At 72.0% G+C, this 26,506-nt stretch overlaps 1 protein-coding gene across 1 annotated transcript; it reads right to left on the bottom strand.

Moving 5' to 3' along the window:
- Positions 1-214: 214 nt before the first annotated feature.
- Positions 215-26,032, bottom strand: KMT2D (lysine methyltransferase 2D). The gene is given in 56 exon segments (XM_050716000.1): positions 215-307; positions 393-501; positions 642-715; positions 816-1,101; positions 1,215-1,345; positions 1,495-1,631; positions 1,782-2,346; positions 2,348-2,953; positions 3,310-3,449; positions 3,552-3,687; positions 3,790-3,938; positions 4,376-4,551; positions 4,668-4,749; positions 4,849-5,005; positions 5,098-5,262; positions 5,340-5,483; positions 5,573-8,533; positions 8,629-8,861; positions 8,981-9,047; positions 9,237-9,324; positions 9,416-9,539; positions 9,702-11,758; positions 11,970-12,118; positions 12,202-12,375; positions 12,636-14,348; positions 14,504-14,554; positions 14,640-14,725; positions 14,873-15,114; positions 15,240-15,324; positions 15,634-15,816; positions 15,940-16,044; positions 16,314-16,388; positions 16,645-16,834; positions 16,995-17,119; positions 17,305-17,421; positions 17,514-17,657; positions 17,740-17,955; positions 18,046-18,090; positions 18,198-18,307; positions 18,619-18,783; positions 18,867-19,048; positions 19,247-19,351; positions 19,442-19,552; positions 19,964-20,077; positions 20,307-21,133; positions 21,223-21,357; positions 21,527-22,470; positions 22,615-22,781; positions 22,875-22,989; positions 23,080-23,245; positions 23,387-23,549; positions 23,678-23,784; positions 23,890-24,119; positions 24,221-24,347; positions 24,483-24,565; positions 25,957-26,032. Coding segments are annotated over 55 exon segments (16,197 nt in total). The 5' UTR covers positions 24,532-24,565; positions 25,957-26,032.
- Between the last annotated feature and the right edge of the window lie 474 nt (positions 26,033-26,506).

Raw genomic sequence — 26,506 nt, 5'->3', positions numbered from 1 at the left:
AAAGAAAACCCTGAGTTGCCAGTCCGTCCGTCCGTCCGTCCGTCCATCCCCGCTCGGGCCGGGCCGGCGGCCTCCGTGCCCCGGTGGCCGCCACCAACCGCCCTGGCACCTCCGTGGCCCCGGGGCCCCGTCCCCGGCGGAGGACCCTTGGGGGACACCGGCGCGTCCCCGAGAGGGCTCCGAGCCACCCCCGGCCCCCCCTTTTCTCTCGCAGCTAGTTCATCCACTTTCGGCAGTTCCAGGCTCCGCAGTGGCAGGGGATCTTGTGCTGATCGTCCTCGAAGTCGAACTGGTAGTCGTAGGTGAGCTGGGGGGAGCAGGGAGTCACGCACGGCACGGCCCCGCGCCCCAAAACCCCCCCAACCCCGGCCGCCCCGTGCCCCCCGCCTGACCTCCTCCCCCTTGGGGATGCGCCGGCTGGAGATGATGATGATCTTGTCCTCCTTGTCGAAGGTCACGACTTCGGCCACGCAGTTGGGGGCGCACGAGTGGTTGATGTACCTGCGGGGTGGGGGGGGTGGGGGGTGCGGGGGCACGGCGGCATCAGCACCGAGCTGGGGGGGGGGGGGGGGGGGGGGGGAGAGGCACCGGGGGTCCTCTGGGGAAGGGTTGGGGGTGGGGGGCACGGCCCCCACGCTCACCTGGCCGGGCCCCCCGTCAGCGTGGCGTCAATGACGTGCTCGTTGTTGATGCGGAACATGTAGATGCCGCGGTTCTAGGGGGGAGGGGGGATAGAGGGTGGGTGACTGCCGCCCCAAGCCCCCCACAACCCCCCCCCACAGCCCCCCAAAACCCCCCCCCCCCAGGGCCCCCACCTGCTCCTCGTAGATCTTCTCGCGCCGGTTGGCCACCTCGTTGCGGATGATGGTGCCGATGTACTCGATGACCATGGTGTGCTTCTCGATGTCCTTGGCGGCATAGAGCCCCAGGCCCTGGATGCGGGACCGCGCCAGGTAGACGTTGTTCTTCCACTCCGTCTTCAGGCGCCGGTACTGGGAGGACTTGGAGTGCACGAACTGCTTGCTGTAGGGCGTGTTGGTCTCGCCCGTGAACGTGCTCTGGTAGGCCTTGGACATGCTTGTGCTGTTCAGGGTGTGGGGCCTGCCAAAGGAGCGGGGGGGGGGGCACACACACCAGGAGGGTGTCAGAGCCGAGGGGGTGCCCCGGGGGATCCCGGCTCTCCCAGGGGCCCCAGCCCTCGGCGCCCCGCTCACCGCTTGTAGTGGGTGAGGATCTTGGGCTCGGCGCGGGCGCAGCCGGTGGGGTTGATCATCAGCGGCAGCTCCATGAGCGGATGGCGCCCGTAGCGGAACAGGTAGTTCTGGCAGCTCTCCACGCCGGGCAGCTGCCGAAGGAGGGAGCCGAGGGGCCGGGGGTTGAGCGGCAGCACCACGGCCACCCCCAGCCCCACCGGCACGCACGGCCGCCGGTCCTTTCTTGAGGGGGCTGCAGAGGGGAAACCCCCCCCCCCCCCGGCCCAGCCCCGGGACCTACCGACTCGGCGATGCGCAGCACCGCGTGCACCGTGAGGCCGAAGAGCTCCTCGCCCTTCAGGTACTCGGGGAAGAGCCGCAGCATGTCGGCCTCCTTCCTCATCATCGCCACCGGCTCGATGATCCGGTTCCAGACGGCTGCCACGGGAAAAAGAGCGGGGGCTGAGCCACGGACCCGCAGCCCGAGGACGCTTTTTACCCCGTTCCCCCCTTCCCAAAGCAGCCGGAGGCTCAACCGCAGCTCTGGGGAGGAGGAAGGCAGCACCAGCATCTCCCCACCGTGCTCACCCTGCGGCGAAGAGTCGGAGAAGACCAGATCCTCCAGGCCCTGCTCGATGACCTGCACGACGAACTCGGGGCGGCCGTTGTTCTCGCAGATGGTGCAGCGGTAGCAGCAGCGGCGGTTGTTGGTCCGCAGGCTCCAGTAGATGCGCGTGGCCTCGTAGCCCACGGGGTAGAGGGCCGTGACGCTGTGGAAGTCGGCCATCTGGTGCGGCAGGAGCTGCCCGATGGCGTGGAAGACCAGCCCGCCCACGCGGAACATGTGGAGCCGCTCGCCCCGCTGGATGATGCTGGCGATCTGCTTCACCTCGTCCCGCTCGATGTAGACGCGCCGGAAGACGGTGAAGGTGCTCAGCTCCTGCTCGCAGGGGCCCTTCAGCTTGTGCAGCGGGCACAGCATCGTCTTGTCCTTGAAGAACATGCACTTGGCGCGGATGGCGCAGGCGAAGTGGTAGACGCTGGGGCAGCGGATGCGGTTGCAGCTGTTGGTGGCGCCGGTTTTCTGGCACAGGGAGCACTTGGTGAGCAGCCCGCGGTGCAGGGCCACCTCCACGTTGATCAGGGCCCCCCCCCTGCGTCTCGTAGACCTCCGTGGACCACAGGGCGCAGTTCAGGTGGACCCAGAGGTCGAGGTCGAGGTTGAGCAGGCGGGCCGGCCCGTCCGTCGCCCCGTCGCCCTCCTCGTGGCAGAAGCAGCACTTGCGCAGGTCCCGCGGCACCTTCTCGGGGCGCAGCGTGGTGCCCAGCTTGTCGATGAACTCCGCGATCTCCTTGTCGCCGTCCCGCTTGGCCCCCCCTTTCTGGATGGTGACCAGGAAGCGCAGCCGTTTCCACCGCACCCCCTTCCACTTCTTCAGCCGGGGCCGGGCTTCGTCCCCGTCCTCCGGCGGCCGCGAGCGCGGCTTGAAGCGGGGCGGCGAGTGGGGGGCCGCGGCCCCCTCTTCCCCGGGGGCTGGCGAGGGGGCGGGGGGCAGTGGCGAGGGGGGTGCCGGGGCCGCCTCGTGGGCAGCCTCGGGGTCGGGGACCCTGGCGGCCTCGGCGGGGCTGGATGGGGAGGGGACGGAGGGGGACAAGGGGGGCGAGGGCTCCTGGGGCATGACGGAGAGCTGCCGCACGTCCAGGTTGGAGACGTTGTTGACGTAGCCGTGGTGCAGGGTCTTCTCGGGCACGGGGCTCTCCTGAGGCACGGGGGACGCTGTCAGATCCCCCCCATCTCACCCATGCATCGCAGTGGGGGGGTCCCTGCAGCACCCCATCGCGTTCCCAGACCTGCAAGGACCTCCCCAAAACCCTTTCCATGGGGTCCTGGGGTGACACGGTCCCACAAGGGCCTCAGCACCTCTCCACGGGCAGACCTCAGTCCTCCAGGCGCCCCCACACACCTCGGTCCCAAAGGGCTCCCCCTCCAGTGCCCCCAGGTAGCCTCGCAGGCACCCCAAAACCCTTTTCCCATGGCCACAGCCCCACGGAGACCCCCCTACTCCTCTCCCATGGCCGCAGAGCCCCCCCCCAAGGGACCCCAGGCCCCGCTGACCTGTCTGAGCAGCGTCAGGAGATCCAGCTCGCCCTTGAGGCTGTACCCGGGCAGCACCGCATCGAACTGCTTCAGCCACTCCGAGCTGCTCTCCGGCACCTTCCCGGCCAGCGCCGCCTTCTCCTTGCCCCCCAGCATCCCTGTGACAAACAGCCTGTCACGGGGCATCCAGCACGGGGACACGGGGCGCCCGGCCTGGGGACAAGGGACCCGTGGTGACGAGGGACAAGGCGGACGCTCACCGGCCACGTCCACCTCCACCTTCTTAGCCTCGACCACGGCCGCTCGCATGGGGCCGTCCGGGAACAGCACCTCGTAGGAGCTGGGGATCTTCACGCTCAGCAGCTCGGCCATGGCCAGCATCACCCCGTTGAGGTTCTGGATGGAAGAGGGACGTGACGGGTCCGCGGCCCTGGCTGTCACCGCACGGGGACACCGACGGTGCCCCCGGTGTCTTGCCGGCCTCATCCCCTCGCTCACCTTGGCGGCTGCCGCAGACACGGTCAGCATGACGGAGACCTCGCTGCTCTTGCCCTTCTCCCACGGGGCGCCCAGGCCGGCTGCCCCCACCTTCCCCGGAGGTGCCCCGAAAGGCTCCGCGGCCTCGTAGGGCTTCGTGTCAGGGAACACTGGTGTGGGGAGAAGGGGGGGTCAGAGCCGCGCGGGCCCCACCCGACCGGCCAGGGGACAGAGAGCAGGGTACGGCGACAGGGACAGAGAGCACCCAGCACCCATGGGTGCAGGGAGCAGCTGGGAGAGCACCCCATGGACCCCACCCCAGGGACCCTTCTCCTGCCCCACCTTGCCCCCTACCCATCCCCACCTCCCCTCCTACAGGTCCCTACGCCCCACAGACGCCCTCCCACCCGATCTGCGCCCCCCCCTGCAGACCCCCCTGCCCTCCCTTACCCCAACTTGATCCAAATTAACCCCCCCCCCCCGCACCCGGTCCACGTACCCCAGAGCCCCCTTCCTCACTGATCTACATGCCCTCCCACCCCCCCCCTCCTGCCTTGCATATTCCAGGCCTGTGCACCCCCCCCCCCCGGGCCCCCCCCGAGCCCACCTGGGATGCTGGCGCGGGGGATGATGGGGATGATGGGGGACAGCACGCGTTCCTCCAGCTCCGGCTTGGCCTCGCTGAGCAGGGGGAAGCGGAGCAGCTCCTCGCCCAGCACGCTCTCAGGGGACGAGGCCGGGACGATGCTGTCGGGGGAGTCGCTCTCGTCATCGCTCTCCATCCTGCGGGGACGAAGGCGTCACAGCCGTGCTGGTGCTGGCCAAGCGGCCGGCGTCACCCCCCCACCCTGGGGTGTGCGTGGGGGGGGGGGGGGGGGTCCACGAGGCCGGCGGCTCACCTAACGTCCTCGGTTTGGTTGTGCGGGGGGGTGGGCAGAGCCGCCAGCAGGTCCAGGCTCTTCACCTCCACAGCCGACGTGTCTGCGCGGGGAAGGGACAAGTGTCACCGGGGTTGGGGGTCCCCCAAGGTGGCGGGGGGGGGGGTGGGGAGGGAAGCCACCCAGCACCGTCCAGGCTCACCTTTCTGGCCATGGGGCTCGCGGGCCGGGTCGGCGTCCTTGGGCTGCTCGCCCAGCTCCTCGGGGGCCGTGACGCCGTTCACCATCTTCTGCTGCACGGAGGGGGGCGGCGTGGGGGGCAGCGAGGAGGGCGGCGTGGGTGGGTTGCTGAGGTTGTTCTGGGGAGGGGGACAGCGGGGTGTGAGCACGCTGCGGCGCCCCAGGGCCCCCAGATCGGGGCAGGGGACACGGCTGCAGCCTCCCCCCTCACCTTGGTGAGCAGCTGGGAGTAGTAGTCGGGCACGCTGTCCAGCACGGCGCTGCCGAAGGCGCCCCGCAGCTGGCTCTTGCCGTTGATGGGGCTGCTGCCGAAGGGCGCGAAGAGGCTGAAGTTGGCCGTGATGGTCGGCTCCGTCAGCGGCAGCAGCGAGAGCTCCTGGGGGCAGAGCGGTGAGCGGGGGGGATGAGGAGGGGGACGGCCCCACGCTGCTGCCCTGGCCCCCCTCTCCGTACCTGTTTGAGCTGCTTCATCAGCGCCTCGCCGGGCCGCAGCCCCTCGTCCTTGCGCAGCTTCTTGCGGGAGGCCGGGACCCGCTCGTTCCCCTTCTGCACCCGCTTGGGTTTGGTGGCTGCTGGCTTGCGGGCGATGGAGGGGTCCTGGGGAGGAAAAGAGGAACGGGAGCCGTGCTGAGCGCAACCCCGGGGGCTCTCTGTGCCCGGCCCCCACCCCGCAGCACCCTGCTCACCTCCCGGCCCAGCAGCACCGACTGCGGCCGCGGCTCCATCCCGGTGCCCCGGCCCTCGGCGTGCCCGTTGAGCTCGCCCGGGCACTGCGCCGAGAGCTGCACGTTCTTGGCCCTCAGCAGCTTCTGCAGCAGGAGGTGACCGGCCTCGGAGCGGCCACCCGGCACCAGCGGGCTGCTGGCATGGGCAGCCCCGGGTTCCCCGTTGGCCTCCAGCCTGGCTGCCTCATCCCCCTCCAGCTCGCCTTGCGCCGCTGCCACCGCTGCCGCCTCCTCCTTCGGCTCCTGCTTCACCGACACCTGGGGGGGCTCGCCCGCCGGCACAGCCCCGTTGACGTGGGTCTCACCGGGGTCAGCCGGGTCGGCACCGGGTGCCTCGGGGTCCCAGGGGCCACGCGCCGCATCGGGGGCTAGCCCCTGCTCCGCCGGGCTGGGGACCGAGGCCGGGACCCCCGGTGACATCTTCTTTGGCTCTTGGGGACTCTGCTCGGGGCTGGCCAGGTGCTGGGGGATGCAGCCCGTGCCCAGGGGCGAGGGGGCCGGCGGTGTGGGGAGCCGGACGAGGCCAGGCTGGGGGCCACGGGCAGCCAGGGCTGCCTGCACCAGCTCCGCCAGAGGCTGCTGAGGGGCGCTGGTGGGGGGCTGCCCCCGTGCCTGCCCGCCCGCACCCTGCTCCTCTGCCGGGGCACCCGGCCGGGCCTGGAAGAGGGGTCCCAGCGGGCGGGGAGGTGGCTGGCGAGCCTGGGGGCTGTGCTCCGGGGCCTGCCCGGGGAAGGGGCCGGGCTGCCGGAGCGCCTGGCTCTGCTGCAGCAGGCTCTGCTGGTGCCGCTGCACCAGGAGGGCCTGGAGCTGCTGCTGCTGCTGGGGCGTGAGGTGCCGCAGCTGCGGGTTTTTGGCCAGAACGCCCTGGAGCTGAGCCCGGATCTGGCCCATCACCGGCCCCGGCACCTGCCCCAGGAGCCCTGGGGACAGCGCGGTGGTGGCGGTGGCCCCCGGCTGCGGCGCTGGCCCTGCTTTGGGCTGCCCGGGGCTCTGGAGCCGGGGGGGCTGCGGCTGGCCCTGCAATGAGCCTGCCGGCACCTTGCCCGTCCCGCAGCCCGTCTGCGGCTCTGCAGCCCCAGCGGTATCCCCGTGCAGCTGGGGCAGCTCGGGGCGCGGGGCCCCAGGGCTCTGCGGTGGGGCTAACAAGGGGCCCGGTGCAGTAGCCGCCCGCAGCCCAGGTTGGGCAGGCAGGGAGCCCAGGACGCCGGGCTGTGGAGAGCCCAAGAGAAGCTGCTGACCCTGCCCCAGCTCAGCCTGGTGCTTGGGGGCTTGGGGCTCCGTCCCCCCCAGCCCTGGGGGGTTGAGGGCTCCCTGCTGCTGCTCCTGAGGGCCCCCTCCGTGCAGCTGCCCCCCGCTCTCGCTGCCCTCAGCGGGCAGGGCGCTGCCATCCGCTCCTCCGGGCTGGTCCTTGGCAGCCAGGACCACCGGGGCCGGCTGCATTCCCTGACTCAGGTGCAGCACGGAGGGAGCCTGGCCCATCGCCCCATGCTGCTGAAAGTGCTGGATGGGGGGCTGCCCCTGGCCCAACCCCAGGAGGCCCGGCTGGGCGGCTGCCGAGTTCTGCTGCTGCGGGGCCAGCAGCGCCCGCGCCTGCCCCAGCTGCTGGGAGAGCACGAGGCGGTGCCCCAGCATCCCTGGAGGCTGCGGCGGCAGCTGGGGCGACCCCAGCACCCGCTGCTGGTGCTGGGCAAGAAGGACCTGGCGCTGGGGCGCGGGGTGGCCCAGCACCGCCTGGTGCTGCAGCCCCGGCGCGTGGCCCAGCAAGCCCGGCTGCTGCTGCTGCTGCTGCTGGGGCGAGAGCTGCTGCACCAGCAGGCTCTGCTGGCTGCCCATCACCGCCGGCTGCTTCGGCACCATGGGCTGCCCCACGGCCCCCGGCTGCGGGGCTGCTGCCGCCTGCTGCTGCCCTACCATGGCTGCGGGCATCGAGCCTTGTCCCATGACGCCCGGCTGCTGCATCGAGGTCTGGGCCATGACGCCCGGCTGCTGCATCGAGGCTTGTCCCATGACACCGGGCTGCTGCATCGAAGTCTGGGCCATGACGCCGGGCTGCTGCATTGAACCTTGTCCCAAGACACCTGGCTGCTGCATGGAGGCTTGTCCCATGACACTCGGCTGTTGCATCGAAGTTTGTCCCATGACGCCCGGCTGCTGCATCGAAGTTTGTCCCATGACGCCCGGCTGCTGCATCGGTGTCTGTGCCATGACGCCCGGCTGCTGCATCGAAGTCTGGGCCATGATGCCCTGTGGCTGCATTGAAGTCTGTCCCATGACACCTGCTTGCTGCATCGACACCTGCCCCATGACGCCCGGCTGCTGCATCGACGCCTGTCCCATCACACCCGCTTGCTGCATCGACGCCTGCGCCATGACGCCTGCTTGTTGCATCGACGCCTGCCCCATCACACCCGACTGCTGCATGGACGCCTGTCCCATGACGCCCTGTTGCTGCTGCTGCAGGGACACCTGCCCCAGCATATTCTGCTGCTGCTGCAGTTTCTGGGCCAGCTGCATCCTCTGAAGCTGCCTCTCCTGCATCAGACGGCTGTCGGCGGCCAGCCCGCGGAGCGCAGGGTTCCCGGGGAAGAAAGCGTTGGAGGTGCCGGGCACCGGGGCGTTCCCCACCGCCTGCTGGCCCATGAAGGACAGGCCCTGCTGCACGGCCATGGACACGCCGCCCTGGGGCAGGCGCAGCCCCCCGGGCTGCCCCGGCTGCTGGCCAAGGCCTTGGGCACCCACCACGGCCCCCGGCGGCTGCTGGACGCCGTGCGCCGAGAGGAGCTGCCCGGGGAGCTTGGACATCAGGCGGGGGCTCTGCGAAGGGCTCAGGGCCATGACGGCCGAGGCTTGGTGCTGGTGCTGCTGCTGCTTGTTGCGGTACTCGGCCATGAGGTTGGTGTGCTCCTTCTGCTGCTTCCGCACCTGCGGGGTGTGGGGGGGACGGGACAGGGGGGCGTTAGCACCGGGGCACCCCGCAAAAAGACGCGGAGCCCACCCGCCCGCCCGCGGAGCCCCACCTGGTCCAGCTGCTTCTGGATCTTGCTCTGCTGCTCCGTAACCAGCTTCAGCTTCTCGGCGTCGGCCTCGGGGAACTCCCGGCCGGCCTTCTTGGCGGTGCGCTGCTTGGCGCAGAGCGCCTTGCGCGACTTGCGGTGCGCCCCGATCTGCTCCTCCAGCACCTTCAGCTGCATCTGCAGGAGCTGCTGCGTGTGGAAGAGCCACTCCTCGTACTGCCGCTGGTCGGCCTCGTCTGCGGGAGCGGGGAGAGGGCTCGGCTCAGCAGGGTCCCCAGCTCCGGAGCCCAGCTCAGCCCAGCCCGTGCGGGCAGGACGAGGCCTTGCCCCCTCTCCCTGCTGTTTCGGTACTCACTGATGACGCCTTGTGCGAAGGTGGGGGGGTTGGGGCGAGCCTGCGTTGGGTCGGTGCCGCTCCGTTCCTGGCACAGAGGGGAGCGTCGGTGACGTGTGCCGCGCTGTGCCCCCGCCTCGGTGTCCCTGTCTCCTCCCCACAGCTCCCCAGGGGACCATGAAGCTGCTGGCTGGTGCAGCTCCTGCCCAGCAGGGACCCTACCCCTCACAGCCAGGCAGCCCTGGGGGGGACCCGTCCCCCTGCGCCCCCTGCTCACCTGCCCGCTCCCCGCCAGCATGTGGTTCTGCATCTCCGACACGGCCGGGCCTCCCGAGAGCCGCTGAGCCAGCAGGGAAACCTGTTGCCTTTGGGGAGGCGCAGGGAGAAGGGATGAGCCGAGGCTGATGCGCCCTCGCCCACCCCATGCCCCGCTGCCTGCCGTGCCCCTTCCCTTACCTGTTCATGCCCGGGGCCACCCCGATGCTGCCCTGGGCCATCACCTTCTTGATGCCCTTCAGCGCCACCATTTTCGCCTTGGCAATGGGGTCCATGATGTCCTCGGCAGCAAACTTATCCAGGTCTGCAAGAATTGGGAAGAAATTCGCCCTTTGCCGCACCACGTCCCCAACCCACGAGAGCCCCGTGCCCCAAAAAGACAACCCAACCGCCCCGGCTGCCTCTGGGACGGCCCCACGCAGCTGCCGGGGCCGGATTCAGGCTGCGGTGAAGGCGATGCCCCTACCTGTGTCTGGGAAGAAGCTGTTGGCCAACTGCTGCTGCATGACGAGCTGGGGGGGCTTCAGGCCCAGGGCGGGCGGCTGCACCCCGGCCATCGGCTTCTGCACGAGCACTTGCTGCTGGCTCTGCTGCGGCTGCGCCAGGGCCACCTGCACGCCGTGGGGGGCTGCCAGGACGTGGGGCTGCCCCGGGGCCATGCCCATGTGGGGGGCCAGCGCCGGGCCTTGCTGGGGAGTGCCGAGCCGGGGGGGCTGTGGCGGCATAAGCTGCGGCCTGGCCACCAGCCCCAGCTGGAGGGGTGCCTGCGGGGTGCCCAGGCGGGGCGGCTGCGCCTCCAGGGGCTGCCCGGCCGCCGCCGCGTGCAGCATGGGGTGCCCTGGGGCCGGGAGGTGTGGGGTGCCCCGGGGCAGGTGGGCTGACATCTGCTGCTTCTTCTGCAGCTCCTTCTTCTCGTGCTCCAGCAGGTCCTCGATGAGCAGCGGCAGCTCGCTGGCCACCAGCGAGCTCTCCATTTTGTCCAGGTCATCGGCTGGCGAGTGCCGGGCGCTGCCCAAGCCCAGCGCCCTGCTGTCGAGCTCAAACTTCTCCAGCAAAGGGTTGCTCTGGCTGCCCAGCTGGGCAGGGGCCAGCCCGCGGCCAGGGCCAGCATAAGGGTCCTTCTCCAGCACAGAGCCGCTGTTCGGGAAATGAGTCAAGCCGAGGCGAGCAGGGCCGGCGCCGGGGCTCAGGAGGGTCTGGCCGGGCTTGAGGGTCAGCCCCAAAGAGGCAGAGATCTTATCCGTGCCCTGCAGGGCCTCTGACTTGACGGGGACTGGGAGCCGCTCGGGGCCACCGGCGGTGAACTGGCAGGGCGATGTCTTCAGGCAGCCTTCCTCCAGCTTGGGCTTGACGTCGGTGGGCAGCGCCTTCGCCTCCAAACCCTGCGCCTTGAAGGCTGGCTCGGGTGCCAGCGCGGTGCCAGGCGGGCAGGGTGCTGGCCCCAAGCCCACCCCCGGCACCAGCCCTTCCTTGGGCACCTCCTGGTTCTCCGCCGATGGGGCCGCGTCTTTGCCGTCGCCAGGATCGGGGAGCTTCAAGCTGGGTCCCGCCGGCTCCGTCTTGAGCTGGGCCTCGCGCTCAGCCTTCTCGTTGGCCGACTCAACCAGGCGCAGGTGCTCGTTGAAGATGTCCTTCTTGTCGCCCGTGTCCAGCTCGGGGTCGGTGTAGGCCAGCAGGTCGAACTCGTCGCCGTTCAGCAGGTCGTCCAGGTGGGGGTCCGCCGTCTCCAGGCTGTCCAGGTTGCCCAAGTCATCGTCCCCTTTGGCCACGTCCGGATCCAGGCTCAGATTTGCCAAATCGTCGTCGTCTTCCAGGTCCTTGTGGGAGCCGAAGTCGTCGTCCAAGTCGGGCTCCACCGGCACCTCGCAGGGCAGCCGTCCGCCCTCCAGGCTCAGCTGGCTCTTGCCCGGGGCCGGAGCTGCTGCGGGGCCTTCCTTGGGGCCCTCGGGGCGCAGGGCAGAGCTGGAGGAGAGCGGGCGCGGGGGGACGTGCTGCAGCTCCAGGCTGGGGGCGGGCAGCGGCACGGGGGGCACCGCTTTGGCGTGCAGCTGGTGGTGGCTGTTGCTCATCTCGGCGCCTTGCGGCGAGGCGGGCGGCAGGGGCACCGGCATCTTCTGGGGCTGCAGCGCCGGGGCGGGGAGCGCCTGCATGGGCATGGCGGGGGCGCAGAGGGGCTGCGGGGCGCCCTCCTCCCCGGGCAGGAAAAAGCGAGGCCGGGGAGCCTGGGGAGCGAAGGGGGAGCCCACGACCCCCCCAGGCCCCTTCTGCACGTTGTGCCGCAGCTCAATGAAGGGTGCGCCCAGGGTGCCGGGCGAAGCGGGCACCGGCTCGGCAGGAGTTGGCAGGCGGGCGCCCAGGCTGCCCACGGGGGTGCCGGCGGCTGGGGGGGCGAAGCGGGAGGTGACGGGGAGCCGCAGGGCCGCGGCTGCCTGCTGCTGCTGCTGCTGCCAGAGGTGCTGCTGCGGGGACGGCGCCGGGAAGACCCCGCGAGGGTAAAAGGCCTGGGGGGGCCCCACTGTCGCCCTGCAAGACACCGCGGTGTCAGGGGCAGCTCAGCACTGCCCCGACCCCGACCCACCATGCACGGGGCACCCCGCAGCGTGCCGATCCCCTCCAGCCGCATCCTGCAGACGCGCAGCTACCCCATCCCTCCGGAACAAGTCCCGTGAGCAGGAGCTGGGGGGGCACATAGCCCTTGTCCTGCTCGTTTCTGACCCGCGTGCGGGGCGCTCACCTCCCGTTGATGTCCAGGGCAGCCGGGGTGGCAGCCGGCGGGGGCCGGGAGAGCCGCTCGTCCTGCGCGAACGCCGCCTGCACCATGACCGAGCCGGGCAGCTTCCCGCTGCCGGCGGCGGTGGCCAGCGACCCCAAAAGACCCTTATCCTAAAAGAAAAGGGCACAAGCGTCACCCCGGCCGTCGGTTTATCCCGAACCCCGAGCCGAGCCGTGTCCCCGTGCCCCCCTACCTGTGCTGGCTGGTAGGCGGCCATGCCGCGGCTCAGCTCAAAGCTCTGGCTGCCGGCCTCGGGGGCCCAGCCCGCGGGCGAGGGGGCGGCAGCGGCCGCCGCGCTCTCCTTCTCCTGCCGCAGGCTGTTGCGCTGGATCTGCTGGCGGATGAGCAGCTCGCGGAGCCGCTGGCGCTGGGGGAAGCAGAGCGTTAGGAGCGAGCACAGGCATAGAGCAAGACCCCACCGGCCCCGAGACGGGGACAAACCAACGCAGACCTTTGGCTGCTGCCCCCACCCCGGCGCCCGTGCTCCCTCGTGCAGCTCTGGAGGGCTAACAAACGTGGAGCTGGGCTCTCTTCGATCCCATTACCAACCGCGACGCCCCACGTTCCTCCCTCGCAGCCCATCCCAAACCCAGCCGGATCCCACGCGACCCCCTGGCGAGCCCTCACCTGCCTCTGCTTCTCCAGCTCCGACTGGCTCATGGTGGCCATGGCCCCGTCCTGGCCGCCGGGCAGCTCGGCCAGGTCCCGATTTGGGGGCGCCGTGAGCCTCGCAGCCGCCTCCTCCCTCTTGTCAGCCCCCAGGGCGGCTCGGGGCAGGAAGGCGATGGTGGCGTCCGGCTGCTGGGGGGGCGCTGGGGGCTGTTGGGGCAGCACCGAGGGCGGCCGGAGGGGCGAGAGGCTGTAGGTGGTGTCGGCAGCCCCGGCGCCCGGCCCCAGGGGGCTGCCGGCCTGGTGGAAACCGGGGGACGAGGCGTAGGCTGAGCTCTGGGGCTTGCCGGGGACAAAATGGCTGTTGATCCCGTGGGGCTGGTGGGACGGGGAACCCTTGAGCGGCTCCGAGACGGCCGGGGGGAAGGTGAAGCGCATGGGGGGCTGCCCGCCCGGGAAGACGCTGGCGCCGGGGGAACGGGCGAAGGGGGGCTGCTGCTGCTGCCCGCCCGGCACCTTGGTGTGGGGCTCACCCGCTGGGGTGGTCCCAAAGCCCCCGCCGGCCGCCGGGCTGTGCGAGAGGGGCACTGACTTGAAGCCCGGCTCCGGCATTTGGGGCCGGGGCGGTTTGTGCAGGGGGGTGAAGGGGTCCCGGGACTGGGGCCGGGAGGGGGGCTGGGAGTAAGGGTCCGGGGACTGGAAGCGGGGGGTGACGGGCGACTGGCAGAAGGCTTCGTTGGAGAGCGGCCGGGGTGTGAGGGGGGACTGGGAGCTGGACTGGGACTGGGGGCTGGCGGGGACGCGGGAGAAGGGCTCCGAGGGCAGGGAGCGCGGCGGGAGGGCGCAGCAGGCCTCGGGAGGGGGCTGCGGCCGGGGCGTCAGCGGGGGCTGCGCGTAGGGGTCGGGGTAGGGCGACTGGCGGTAGAGGTCGGGGTGGCTGGGGGGCGAAGGGGCCAAGGGATGGGGGTCGGGGGGTCGGTGCCCCAGCCCCGGGCTCTGCGGCTCTACCTGAGAAACCCGCGGGGTCATGGGGGCTTTGAAGACGTCAGCCGCCTTCAGCTCCGCGGTGGAGAGGTGGGGGCCGCCCGGGGAGTCCCCGTAGCCCATGGTGGGCGCGTAGCCGGGCGAGCAGACCCCCAGACTCCCCCCTCCCTCCTCCTTCTTTACCTCCAGGCCCTTCTTCTGCTCCCCGAAAGGCAGGGGCGAGAGCAGGGCCTCGGGAGGGCGGGCGCTGGGGCTCCCCGGCACCGAGAGGTTGTCCAAGGAGGGGCACCGGGGCTTTAGGAAGGGGTCGGGGGTGCCGGGCTGGTGCCGGGGGGTACCGGGGGGCGTGGGGTGGAAGTCGGGGGGCTGGGAGCCGGGGAGAGTGCGGGGAGCGGCGAGGGGCTGAGCGGGGAAGGGCTGGAAGGCAGCGCCCGCCGTGGGGCTCTGGCCAAGGGGCGAGGGGAAGCGGGGCTCCAGCGCGTAGGCGGGCGCCGCGCCGTAGGGGTCGTGCGAAGGCACTTGGGCGGGGGACTGGGGGGGGAGCTTGAGGAAGAGCTCGCTGGGCGATTCTGGCCCCCCGGCGGCCCCCGACGGGGGCTTCAGGAAGCCCTCGCCCGTGGCGGGGGGGCTGCCGATGTAGACGGGCTGTGTCCCCGGCGGCACCGGGATCCGCAGGTGCAGCGAGGGCCTCTCCGGCTTGCGCAGTCCCTCCCCTTTGGTCTGCTTGTTGATCTGGCTCTCGGCCTGCTGCAGAGAGAGCCCGGCCGTCAGGGCCGTGGGGACGCGGCACGCCGACCCTCCCTGCGGGCTGGGGAAGGGGCTAACGGGGCAGGAGGGGGGCGCCAGGTCCCCCCCCCAGGGCTAGGACGGGGCCGCCGGGCGCCTCTCGCCCCAGCACGTACCTTCTGCACCTTGTTGATGCGATGAGCCGCCCGGTTATCTTTGGCCTTTTGCTAACAAAAATACGAAGGCAGCTGACTCGCAGCCCCGGGGAGCCCCCCGTGCCCCCCACCCACCCTGTTGCCCCCCGGCACTCACCAAATAGGGGGCTTTGTCCGTGGCGGGGACCTTCCTCCAGAGCTTCATGATCTGCTTGCAGCGGCTCGACCAGTCTGGGAGTCCGGTAGCAGCAGAGGGCACGAGAGGAGGAGAAAGTCAGCGTTAGCCCCACGAGCCCACCCAGAACCCTTGGGGGGATCCCCCTTATCCAGGCAGCAACTCCGTCCGCCCTCCCCCCTGGCCCCCGAAGCCCCTCCCCAGAGCCCTACCTGGATAATCCTGCTTGAGGTTGGGGAAGTTCATGTTGGCGTAGAGCACGGGGGAGATGGTGGAGAGCTCGCCGAGCTCCTCGTCCTTCTCCCAGCGCTGCAGGCTGCGCTGGTTGTAGGACAGCCCGTCGCCCTCGCCCTCCGTTGTGGGCGTCGTGGGGGTCGAGGGGGTGGTGGTGGCCGAGCTGCTGGCCCAGGGGCTCTCGGGTTCGCAGTGATCCGGGCTGAAGAAGCCGCTCCGCTCCCTGCGGGGGGGGACAGGGTGTCACGGGCAGGCAGGGCATGGGGAGAAGAGGACCCCTGGGCATTCAAGTTCTGCTTGAGGAGTCAGTCTCGGCCCCCCACCCCCCACCCCCAGCCACCCACTCACCGGTTATCGAGGAACGGGGACTGGCAGACTCCCGAATATGACTCCAAGGAGACAGCACCAGAGAGCGAGCCCAGAGAAACGCTCCCTGCGAGAGAAGGAGACGGTCGCACGGCGGGCAGAGCACGGCCTCGAGCCCACTTGATCAGCCTTTAGCAGTACAAGACACCCCCCCCCCCACGCGCCCCCCAAAAGCTTTCGCGTTCATTCCCAGAGCAACAAGGAAGACCCAGAAGCCCGAGCCCTTGCTGGGCCACAGCCACTGCTCCCGTTCAGGGAAGAAAGCGAGGAGGAAGACGCGGCACGGCAGCTTTCCCAAGGCAAAGGGAGGGAAGTGCCCCCCTCCTGCACCCACCGGGACTTCCCCGGGGCTCGGGGCTCTGCTGCTTCCACCCACCCTGCCCCGGCAGCTGGAGGTCTCCCGGCAGGAACGGCCGCTGCGCCCGGCTGGGGTCCTGCCCCGCGCCCCCGGCCTCCATCCCCGGCGCCACGCAGTTCAGGGGCTGCTCGGCGCGCTCGGCCGAGCCCAGCACGTCCTTGAAGAGCTGCTGCACGTCCTTGCTCTCCATCTTGGGCAGCTCTGCGGGAGGATAAGGGGGAGCTGAGCCCCACCGCCGGGAGCTGGGGAAGGAATGGGGGGGGGGGGGGGTGTCCTGGCCCCCTTCCCCCCAGCGGTGACAGGGGGACCCTGCGGGACCCTCACCTTCCGTGGGGATCTTGTCGAGGTCGGAGCTCAGCGCGCCCTCCCCGGGGGTGGCCGGCTTCTCGGCGTCCCCGGGGTCTGGGGAGTTCTTGGGGTCGTCGGTCCCTGCAGGGAGCAGTGAGCGTGATGCCCTCGGTGGCCAGTCTGGGACCGCCCCCCAGGACCCCTCCAGGCCCCCGCAACCCCCCACAGCCCCCAGCCCCATTGCGCAGACAGCAGCCCCCACACCTCCAGGGCACGCAGAGCGCCACCCCACCCAGGGGCACTACTTTCCGCCCTGCCTAGAGCTCTAGGCCGCCCCTCAAAGGCCTCCGGAGGCTCCTAACGAGCCCCGACCGGGGGCGAAGGGGTCCCGGGGGGGTCCCAGGGCTCACCCAGGTCCTCGGCCTTTGTGTCGTCCTTGCCATCGTCATCGGGGGCTGTGGCGCTGCCGTCGGTGCTGTCGTCCCCTGCCAAGCACCAGGCTTCAGCAGGGCCGGGCTGCCTGGCTGGGAGGGGAGGCAACCCCCCCGGTGTCCCCCGACCCCCTTGTAGCCCCCGACCCACACCTTGCTGTCCCCCGGTCCCTCCCCAGTGCCCCCCGACCCACAGCTCGCTGTCCCCCGACGCCCCCCCAGTGCCCACAGCGGGTCCCTGTACCCCAGTGATCCCCCCCTAATAACGACCCCACCACCAGGGCTGGGGCTCCCGCTGCTCCCTGCTCACCTCGGGGGTGTGTGGGGGGGTCCCTCCTGTCGGGGGGGGCTCCCTGCAGCGCCCCGGCCACGCTCGGGTCCCCCTTGTGCCGGGGGGCTCCCTGGCCTAGGGAGGGGCGTGCGGCGCCGTCCCCCACGCCGCCCGCCGCCAGCAGCGCCTTCCTGCTCAGGTCCATCAGCGCCTTCCCAAAAAACGCCTCCTAGCCGAGGAGGAGGAGGAGGAGGAGGAGGAGGAGGAGGAGAAGTCAGTGCCACCGTGTCCCCTCCGCCTGCTGCGATCCCCTCACCTCCACCCCACCCAGCACGGTGTGTCCCCCCGCCCCGTCCTTCGTCCCCATCCCCGTCCCCTCGCCATCCCACCTGCAGGTACGGGGGGAACATGTCCTCCAGCTTGCTCTTCTTCCTCCCCCGGCGCTTCTTCTTCTCGTCCCCCTCTGCCGAGCCCGGATCCAGGCCGCCCTCTGCAGGGAGGTCCCCAGGAGTCCCTACAAACGGCAGCCCCATTAATTCCTCTCCGGGAAGGAGCTCGGGGCTGTCCCCGTGCTGCAACGAAGGGCTCGAGCACGGCTCCATCACCGCACCCCTGGGCGCACCCCTCCTGTCCCTCTCCGCCCCCTGGGGACACCCAGGTGGCACGGGGACACGGGGAAGGGGCTCTGCGGGTCCCTACCGTCCTCCGGGTGCCCCTCGGCGCTCAGCCCCTCGCGCCCCACTTCAGCCAGCACCGCCGGGACCTTCTTCAGGCGGGTGTGGGACTTGCGCTGTCGCACCATGAAGCCGCCGATGCCTGGGGGGGGTTAGAGCAGGAGATGGGGGGGGGGGTCACGGCAGCTCCAGGGCAGCCCGGCCACGTGGGCAGCAGCCGTGGGTAGCACTCACCCGGCCGGTAGGGTTTGCGCTTCCTCTTCTTGCACTCGTCCGGGTCCTCCAGCCCCTTCCCCGAATCCGCGTCAGCCCCCACGTCCCGGTCAGGGCTGGCCAGCGCCTCCAGTTTGATCTCGCACTCCATGTGCTCGACCCCCACTGCCAAAAGGGGAGCAGCGTCAGCGGGACCCCCCCCAGCAGCCCCCCCCCTCCCCGGCTCACCCCCTCCCCAAAAACTCACCTTCGGCCTTGAGCAGCTCGTCGGCGTCCAGGTCGCCGTCCTTCTTGTCATCGGGGCCCAGGGGGTCTCCCCCCTCCAGCCCCCCCTCCCCGTTCAGGGCGCCCAGGCGCGCCTTGCGCTGCCGCCGCTTGTGCAGGGGCGACATGGAGAGGTTGCGCAGCACCGCCATGCCCGTCTCCGTCAGCCACACGCCCTCGAAGCGGAAATACTGGGGCTCTGCGGGGACAGAAACGGGCACTGGGTCCGTGACCGGCACCGGGAAGGTCCCCGGGAAGCCAGCAGCACCGAGCACAGCACCACACGTACCTGGCTCCTTGGCCTTCGCGGAGATCTCCGAGGGAGGAGCGGGCACTGCAGGGGGAAAAGCAGGCACGGAGGTGAGGCTGTGCTGCCCCCGCAGCCCCCAAATCTCATGGAGGACCCCAAACCTCACGGGGTCCCCCTCCCCGGGTGCTCACCGGCTGGTTTGACCACGTAGGGCTGGCAGGCGCTGCAGTCGAAGCCTTCGTCCGCCGCCTGCTCCACCTCCTCCTCCGTGAAGAGGCTGTCGCACGCCGCGTGCAGCCACCTGCGGAGAGCGGGGACCCATCACGTGCCCAGGTCACCCCACAAAACACCAGATCCACAAAACCCCAAGCTGCCCCCCATCGATATGTTCCTGAGCAGGGCTGCTACCCCACGCAGAACTTGAAAACGCCCCAAGAGCGGAAGTCTTTGGGGTGAGACCCCAGCAACGCTGCTGGACGCTCCGAGAGCCCAAACCTCCTGCGCGGCACCGAAGCTCGGCAGAGGCGCACGGAACCCCAGCACCACCGCAAGCCCTCGGCGCGTGCGGTGACCGAGGGGGCTGCATCCCCCCCCCCAAGCCCTGGGGCTCACCGATCGCAGTGCCGGCACTGGATGAGCAGGTCGTCCTCCACGTACTTCTCGCGGCAGAAGGGGCAGACGACGAGGCTGGCACAGGGCGCGCAGTGCGTGTAGTTGTTCTGCCACTCGCAGTGGAAGCCGGGGGAAGCCGCCCCGCACTGCACACAACACACGCACCTGGGGGGGGGGGGGGGCAGAGCAGAGGGCTCAGCGCCGGCCCCTCACCGCCCCCATAGGGCTCCCCAGGGCCCCCCACGCACCATTTGCACTTCCAGCCCCCCTTGGGCACGGTCTGCAGCGGCGGGTCCAGGCAGTACGTGTGGTAGCTGATGTCGCAGTCGTCGCAGAGCAGGAGCCGGGAGGGGTCGGAGGCTTTGCCGCACACCTCGCAGACGATGCACTCCACGCAGCGCCAGCCCTTCAGCAGCATCACCTTCGTGATCTGGGGGCGGCAGGGCGGCCACGTGAGCCTCGGCACAGCCACGGGGGTCCCGGGGGTGGCACGGCCACAGGGGACGCCCCAACGCATGCGGCAACGCATCCACAGGGACGTGCCCAGCACCACCCCGCGCCCCGAAGCTCCCAGCCTGAGCCCCGCAAGGGGCACAGCCTGGCGTGGGGGGGACGCAGCCCTCCTCACCTTGCTGTTGACGCAGTAGGGGTGGTAGCACTGGGAACACTGGGAGCAGGCCAGGAGGTGCCCCTCAGCCCCGCGCCCGAAGCTGCCGCACACCACGCACATGTCCTGCGGGAGGGGGGCCGTGAGAGGAGCTGGGGGGGGGGGGGGGAGGGGGGACAGGCGCCCGTCCCACCCGTCCCGCAGCGCCCCGGTTACCTGCATGAGCACAAACTTGTCGGTGTTGGAGAAGAGGACGACCGTGTTCTGCATCGTGTCGTCGTCGTCCTCGTCTTCCTCCTTGCTGGGCGAGCTCTCCACGTCAGCGAGCTGCGGGTACAGCGGGGGGCTCAGGGCAAGGGGCAAAGCTGGGGGCTCGGGGCCAGGGCCCCCCCCCCCCGCAACTTGCCACGCGGCTTGGGGAGCGCTGGCCACAGCCGGGTGCTAAACCGGGGCGCGCGAGAACATCCGAGAGCAGCAGCCCCCTGCCTGCAAGCCAACCCCGCACCAGCCCTACACCGGTGGGGTGAAGCCCCCAGCCCCGCAGCGCAGCCCCAGGCAGACCCCCCAGGCCTCCCCCGGGACCCCTGCCCGCCCGTCAGCCCAAGGGTTCCCGAGCCTTTCCAAGGGATCGGGGTGCTGGGGATGGGGACGGAGGGGACTCTCGGCTCTCAGCCCTGCCACCTAGCAGCTCGGGGACACCCCCGGGGCCCCCCGCCTCTGCCCCCAGCCCAGCCTTACTGCTAGGGTGTCAACGGACGAGGTGGTCGACTTCAGGCGTGCACGGCCCCGGCCCCGGCCCCCGTGGGACCCACCTCGGGGGCGCCTCCGCCCAGGGAAGCTGCTGCTGCGACCCTAGGGCCAAGGGGAGAGGGGGGGGTTACGGCAAGCTGGGGGCGACCCGGCCAGACCCCCCCCCCCCTCCCCGCACACACATCCCGGCTGGGGCAGAGGCAGCAGAGGGGCACGGCCCCCGTCCCACCCCATCGCGCGCACACGGCCCTCGCCTACTCGGGGTAGCCCAGGGAAGGGGGGCACGGCCCCAGCGGGGTGGGGGGGTGGGGTGGGGCTCCCCCCCCCGTACCTGCTTGACACGGGAGCGCCCCGGGGAGCTGCGCCGCCGGCTCTTGTCCCCGTCCCCTTTGGCGGCCGGCTCGAAGAGCAGCGAGTCGTCGGTCTCGGCGCCCAGCGGCAGCAACCCGGCGTCCTCCTTCTGCAGGCTGGCGTCGGCCGAGGCCAGCCCCAGCTCGAGGGACAGCGAGCCCCCGCCTTCGGGGTCCGGCGAGCCCAGCAGCGGCTCCGAGCCGGGGAAGCTGCTGCTCGTGTCCCCCTGGCTCAGGTTGGAGATCTCGTTGAGGATATCGGGCCGGGGGCGCAGGGCGGGGGGCTCGGGGCCCCCCTCGTCCCCGCGCTCCAGCAGCTTCTCCCCAGCCGGGCACACTTCCATAGGGGTCTCGGGGCCCAACTCCTCCGGCTCCAGGAGCAGGGGGGACCCCTTGGATTCGGGGTCCCCCCCCGCCCGGCCTTCCTCCAGCCCGTCCTCCTCGCTCAGCGGCGGGGAGCTCCCGCCGGTGCCCTCCCGCTCCAGTCTCGGCGCTTCTTCTTCCTCTTCCTCCTCTTCCTCAGGCAGGCCCGGGAAGGGCCCTAGTTCTGGGGCTGGGCTGATGTGGGGGCCATCTCCGGGGGGGCTGCTCGGTGACCCCCCCTCACCACCGCCCGTCTCCATGTCCTCGTCCTCGGGGGGCTCGGCAGGGGCCGGGGTGCAGGCGGGGGAGCCCAGGGGGGGCGGCGGGGAGCCAGGGGGCTCCGTGTCCATGGCGGTGCCGGGGCTGCTGGGGGGCTCGGGCACCTCATCCTCCTTGGCGTGGGGCGAGGGGTCTGGGGGGCGAGCGGGTGACACAGCACAGAGATCTGGGGGTACAGAGGAGGGGACAGTGACGTAGCCCGCAGCAGAGACACCCCCCCCCCCCCCCCAATGACCTCCGTGTCCCCAGACCCACCTGGGGGAGCAGGGGGCGGAGGTGCGGTCTCGGGGAGCAGCAAGGGCTCAGGCTCCAGCTCCATCTCCTCTTCGGAGGGCGCCTCCGGGGCCAGGGCAGGCGCTTCCTCTGCCACTGCCACCTCGGGGAGGAGACCTGCGGGATGGGGCAGGGGTCAGGGAGGGGGGCCGCAGGGGTCCCCTCGCCCCCTGCACCCCCAGCGGGGCAGCAAAGCACACGGACAGGCAACGGGCTGAGGGAGAGGCCCAGGTGTGAGACCCCCACGGGCACAGGAAACGGGACGGACGCAGGGGTCCCCATTCACCTGACGGCTTGGGGTCTTCCTCGGGGGACAGCTCGCTGGGGAGCGGCTCGGCAGGGCGTAGGTCTTCGGGGGGGGGCAGCTCATCGAGGAGAGGCTTGTCGGGGAGCAGCTCATCGAGGGCTGGTTCGTTAGGGGGCAGCTCATCAACGGGCTGCTCGCTGCGAGGCGGCTCAGCGGGGGGCTGCTCGTCGAGGGGCAGCTCGTCGGGGGGCTGCTCGCCGGGGGGCAGCTCGTCCAGCGGTGGCTCCTCGGGGGGCTGCTCATCAATGGGTGGCTTGTCGGGGGGCAGCTCATCGGGGGGCTGCTCGCTGGGGGGCAGCTCAACGGGGGAAGGCTCGTCGAGGGGTGGCTCGTCGGGGGGCTGCTCGTCGGGGGGCGATTTGTCCAGGGGCAGCTCGTTAGGGGGCGAGTTGTCAAGCGGAGGTTTGTCGAGGGGCAGCTCCTCCAGAGGTGGCATGGCGAGGGGCATCTCGGTGGGGGGCATCTCGTCGGGGGGCGCCTCGTCAAGGGGCGATCTCTCGAGCGGCAGTTCGTCAGGTGGGGGCTCGTCGGGGGGCAGCACGCAAGGAGGCGGCTCCTCCGGGGGGTGCACATCGAGGGGCAGCTCTTCGGGGGGCGGCTTCTCGAGGGGCAGCTCTTCAGGGGGTGAATTCTCGAGGGGCAGCTCTTCGGGGGGCACCTTCTCGAGGGGCAGCTCTTCAGCAGGCGCCTTCTCGAGGGGCAGCTCTTCGGGGGGCACCTTCTCGAGGGGCAGCTCTTCGGGGGGCAGCTCTTCAGGGGGCCTCTTCTCAAGAGGTGGCTCATCGGGGGGAGACTCGTCATGGCCTGGGGGTGCCACCTCAGCGTCCCCCCCCGGCTGCGGCTCCTCGTTGCTCCCCGCAGGCTCAGGCTCGGCTGGGGGCACGGGCACCTCCTCCAGCTCGCTGCGATCGGGGGCCGCCAACCTGGATGGGGGGCACCCGGTGAGGGGAGCGGGGCTGCAGCCACCCCAGGGTCCTCCCATCCCAGCAGCTCCCCGTTTTTGCCAAGGGGGGCACCCAGCCACTCCCCCCCCCCCCCCCCGCACCCCCCAGCGCATCCCAACTCACGCCTGGGCCGCGGGGTCCGGTGGGGGGGCTTGTCCCTGCGCCCCGCAAGCTCCCTCCGTGCCGCGCCGCTGCTGGCAGCCCTCGCACACCGAGTAGCTCCGGTGCCACTGGCAGCCGGGGTCGAGCTCCGGCGGGCGCCGGCCGCAGTCCGAGCACACCCTGCAGTTCTGGGGGAGGGCAGAGGCGCGTCAAAGCTGGGGCAGGCACCCCCAAAGCCCCCCAAGGAAAGGGGGGGGGGGGGGGGGGCAGCGGGGGCGCACCTTGCACTTCCAGGAGTCGGCGGGGACGCCCTCGATGGCCGGCTCCATGCAGAAGGTGTGGTAGCCCTTGTCGCACGCCTCGCACACCAGCATCATGGAGTCCTCGCCGGGCTGCCTGCGGGGCACGGGGCGGGGGGGGGGGAGAAAAAACCGTGAGCGCCGTCCTCCCGCGTGCCCCCGGCGGCTCACGGGGAGCCGGGCTCACCTGCAGGTTTGGCACACTTTGCACTCGGGGCACTGCCAGCCCGAGCGCGTGCGGGGCGTGAGCGCGATGTCCAGGCAGGCGCCGTGGTAGTGCTGCCCGCAGCTGGTGCAGAAGAGCAGGTCCCGCGCGTCGCCCAGCCCGTCGCACACCACGCAGCGGGCATCCTCTGCGTGCGGAGAGAGGGGCGTCAGGGCCCCCACAGCCCCCCCCCCCCCCCCGCCAGCCAGCCCCGAGGCCCGGTTCTGCTTCCGTGCCCCCTCGGGAGCAGGACCCAGCACCCAGGCCGGCGACCCCGGCCCGCACGCACCCATCTGCGCCGCCTCGGCCACGTGCTCGGGACACAGGAGCCGAAAAGTCTTCATGGACTGGAAGGAGCCGCTGGCGGCGGCGCAGGGGAAGTGGTAGAGCCGGGGGCAGCCGGCCGCCCAGCACGGGATGGTGGCCCCCCTCCGCCGACAGTGTTCACATTTCTGGAAGGGGAGCAGCCCGGCGGGGTCAAGGCTGGGGATGAGGTGGGGGGGGGGGGGGGGGCGGGGAATGCTGCCCCCCCCCACCCCACCCCCCAGGATCCCCTGCTCCCTCCCCGGGAGCCGCTCACCTGTGAGATCCCTGAGAAAACAGCTCTGCCCACGCCGGCCAGCCCCGCCGCGGCACGCTCCACGCCGGCGGACCAGGCTGCGCACCAGCGGTGAACCCAGCAGTGCCCTGCGGGGAAGGGGGCGTCAGGGACCGGGACCCCCCACGGGATTGGGACCCCCACGGGATTGGGACCCCCACGGGATGGGGAACCCCCACGGGACCCCCACTCACCCGTCGGCTCGAAGAGCTGCGCCGCAGACACTCGCTCGGAGAACCCAACCTGCGCCAGGTCATCGCCCGCCGGCTCCAGCTCCCGGGGGGCTTCGCCGGGACCCTCGGGGGGCTCGAGCCCCCCCAGGCGCTCGGGCCAGTCGGGCTCCGGCTCGAAGCGCTGCAGCTCCCGCTGCCCGTGCAGGCTCCAGTCCCCACAGTTGCAGAGGGCGCAGCGGCGGGCTGGCGCGCTGCGAGGGGGCAGAGGGCGTGGGGGACGTGCAGAAGCCCACCCCCCCCCCCCCCCAAAGGCTCCACGCTGCCCCTGAGCTCCCCCCCCCCCAGTCCTCACCTGCCGGCCTGGGGAGGTCCCCTCGTGTCCGCGCTCTCCAGCCCCGGCCCCGCGGAGGCTCCTTCGGGGGGTTTCAGGGGGTCCCCCTCGGCGCTGCCCATCTCCTCCGAGGGCGCGGGCGCGTCGGCTGCGGGGAACGCGGGGGTCAGCAGCCAGTTGGGACGAGCACCCACGTCCTGGGTGGGGGGGGGGGTCAGAAAGCACCAGCCCCCCCCCCCCCCCCCCCCCCCCCCAAAAAAAATGCACCCTGCCCCACGCTCACCTGGCGCGTCCGCGTCCTTGTCCTCGCCGGTCGCTTTCTGTTCGTCCATCCTGCCTCCTGCGTCCCTCCGGAGAGGCGCGCGGCTGCGAGGGCGCGAGAGCCGTGAGCGGGGCTACGGAGCCCTTCGCGTGCCCCCCCCCCCCCCCCACCAAAGCCCTTCGCGTGCCCCCTCCCCCAGCCCCTCAGAGCAGCTCCCCCCCCCCCCCCCAAAGCGGCTCAGCCCAGCGCCGAGCATTGCTCCCCATAACCAGGTTCCCCTTCTCCGGGGGGGGGTCTCTAAGACCCCGCACCTCACAGCCCGCTTCCCTCCCCCCCCCATATCACCATGAGCCCCCCCCCAGGTGTCCCCCCCCCTCCGGGCCACGCCACAGCGATGCCTGGGTTGGGAAGGGGGGGGGCGAGCGGGGCAGCCCCGGGTATCTGGGGCAGCGCATTCCCCACCGCCGAGGCCACGTGGATCCCAATTAAACCCTGGGGGGGGGGAGGGGGGGGGCAACCCCCACATCGCCCCCCCCCGGGGTGCGGGGGGCAGCAGAACCCCCTAGGAACCCCCCCCCCCCCCTCCAGCCCCCCCTCCAGACCCGTCGGCTCCACGGGGCAAAGCCCCCCCGGTGCCCACGTTAAAACCAAGGGGGGGGGGGGCACAGGGACAGGGGGGGGGAGGCACAGCGGTAACGGGAGGACGCCACGACCAGACCCCCCCCCCCCAAACCACCCCCCCCGTGCCTCAGTTTCCCCGGGGGGGGGGGGGGGGCACTGATCCGGCTGAGCCCCCCCGGGACCACGAGGACGAGACACGCGGGGGGGGGGGGGGGGGGGGGGCGAGGGCTGCGCCCCCCCCCCCCCGGTAGAGGATTTCCCACGCGCCCCCCAACCCCCCCCCCCCCCGGGACCCCCCCCGGGGGCTTTGCTCGCACCCAGCCGCGCACCGGGAGCACGACCCCCGGGAACCGGGGGGGGGGGGGGAAGGTCGGGAACCGACCCCCCCCAGCTCCATAACGGGAGGACACCGACTCCCCCGACCCCCCCCCACCCCGCGGCTCCCCACCGGGGAACCGGAGAACCGCCCCCCCCCCCCCCTTCCCGGTCGGGCCCCACCGCGGCTGCGCACCGAGGCCCGGTTTTTTCGGGGGGGGGGGGGGGGAGCTCCACCGGGTGCTAGCGGCGGGGGGGCGGGGGGGGCCGGCACCCCCCCGTCCCCAAATCCCGGTTCCCGGTACCCCCGGTGGGGGGGGGGCCGCGCGCTCCCCGGAAGGGCCCCGGCGTGCACCGGGGCCACGGATCCGGTCCGGGGGGGGGGGGGCAGCGCGTTGCGCCCCCCCCCCCCCTCCGTTCACCCCCCTTCCCCCTCCCGGTGCACCCCCACCCCCACCCCCACCTCCCCCGGTACCACCGGGACCCAGCCTGAAGCCGGCCCAGGCCGCCCCGGTGGCGCCAGGCCCCGGGCCCCGCCGCGGCCTACCCCGGGCCGTACCTGCGCGCTCAGGCGGCGGCTCGGCGGCGGCCCTCCCCCCGCGAACCGGCGGCGCTTCGAGCCCCGGGCATCACCGGGGGCCTGCCCCGGGGACCGGGGTGGGGGGGGGGTGGGGGTGATGGGGGGGGGAGCGGCGGCGGCGGCGGCCCCGGGCCCCCCCCCACCGGCGGGGCCGCCCCGGACACAAAGGGGAGCCCCGGGGGCCTCGCTCCCGGGGCCCCGCCACCGGGGAAGGCCCCTCCGCCGCCCGTCCGGTGCCCGACGAGCCCGGAGGCTCCCGGCTCGGTGAGGCGGAGGCGAGGCCCCGGGCCGGGTAACGGAGCGGCGGGGGGCCCGGTGCGAGCGGCGGAGACTTTTTCCCTTCCGGGGGGGGAAAGGGGGAAGCGGAAAACGGGAGCGGAAAACGCGGGGCCCCGCCGGGAGGGGAAGGGGGGGGGGAGGAGGAGGAGGAGGAGGAGAGGGGGGGGTGAACGGGGGGGGGGGGCCGTCCCCGGTGCCGCCCCCGCCGCTCCTTACCCGCGGCCGCCCCTACGCCGCCGCCGGGGCCCGG

This window comes from Cygnus atratus, chromosome 29 (assembly GCF_013377495.2).
Source record: "Cygnus atratus isolate AKBS03 ecotype Queensland, Australia chromosome 29, CAtr_DNAZoo_HiC_assembly, whole genome shotgun sequence".
NCBI lineage: Eukaryota > Metazoa > Chordata > Aves > Anseriformes > Anatidae > Cygnus > Cygnus atratus.
The sequence above is the reverse complement of the archived record's forward strand: the minus strand, read 5'-3'. Positions and strand labels throughout refer to the sequence as shown.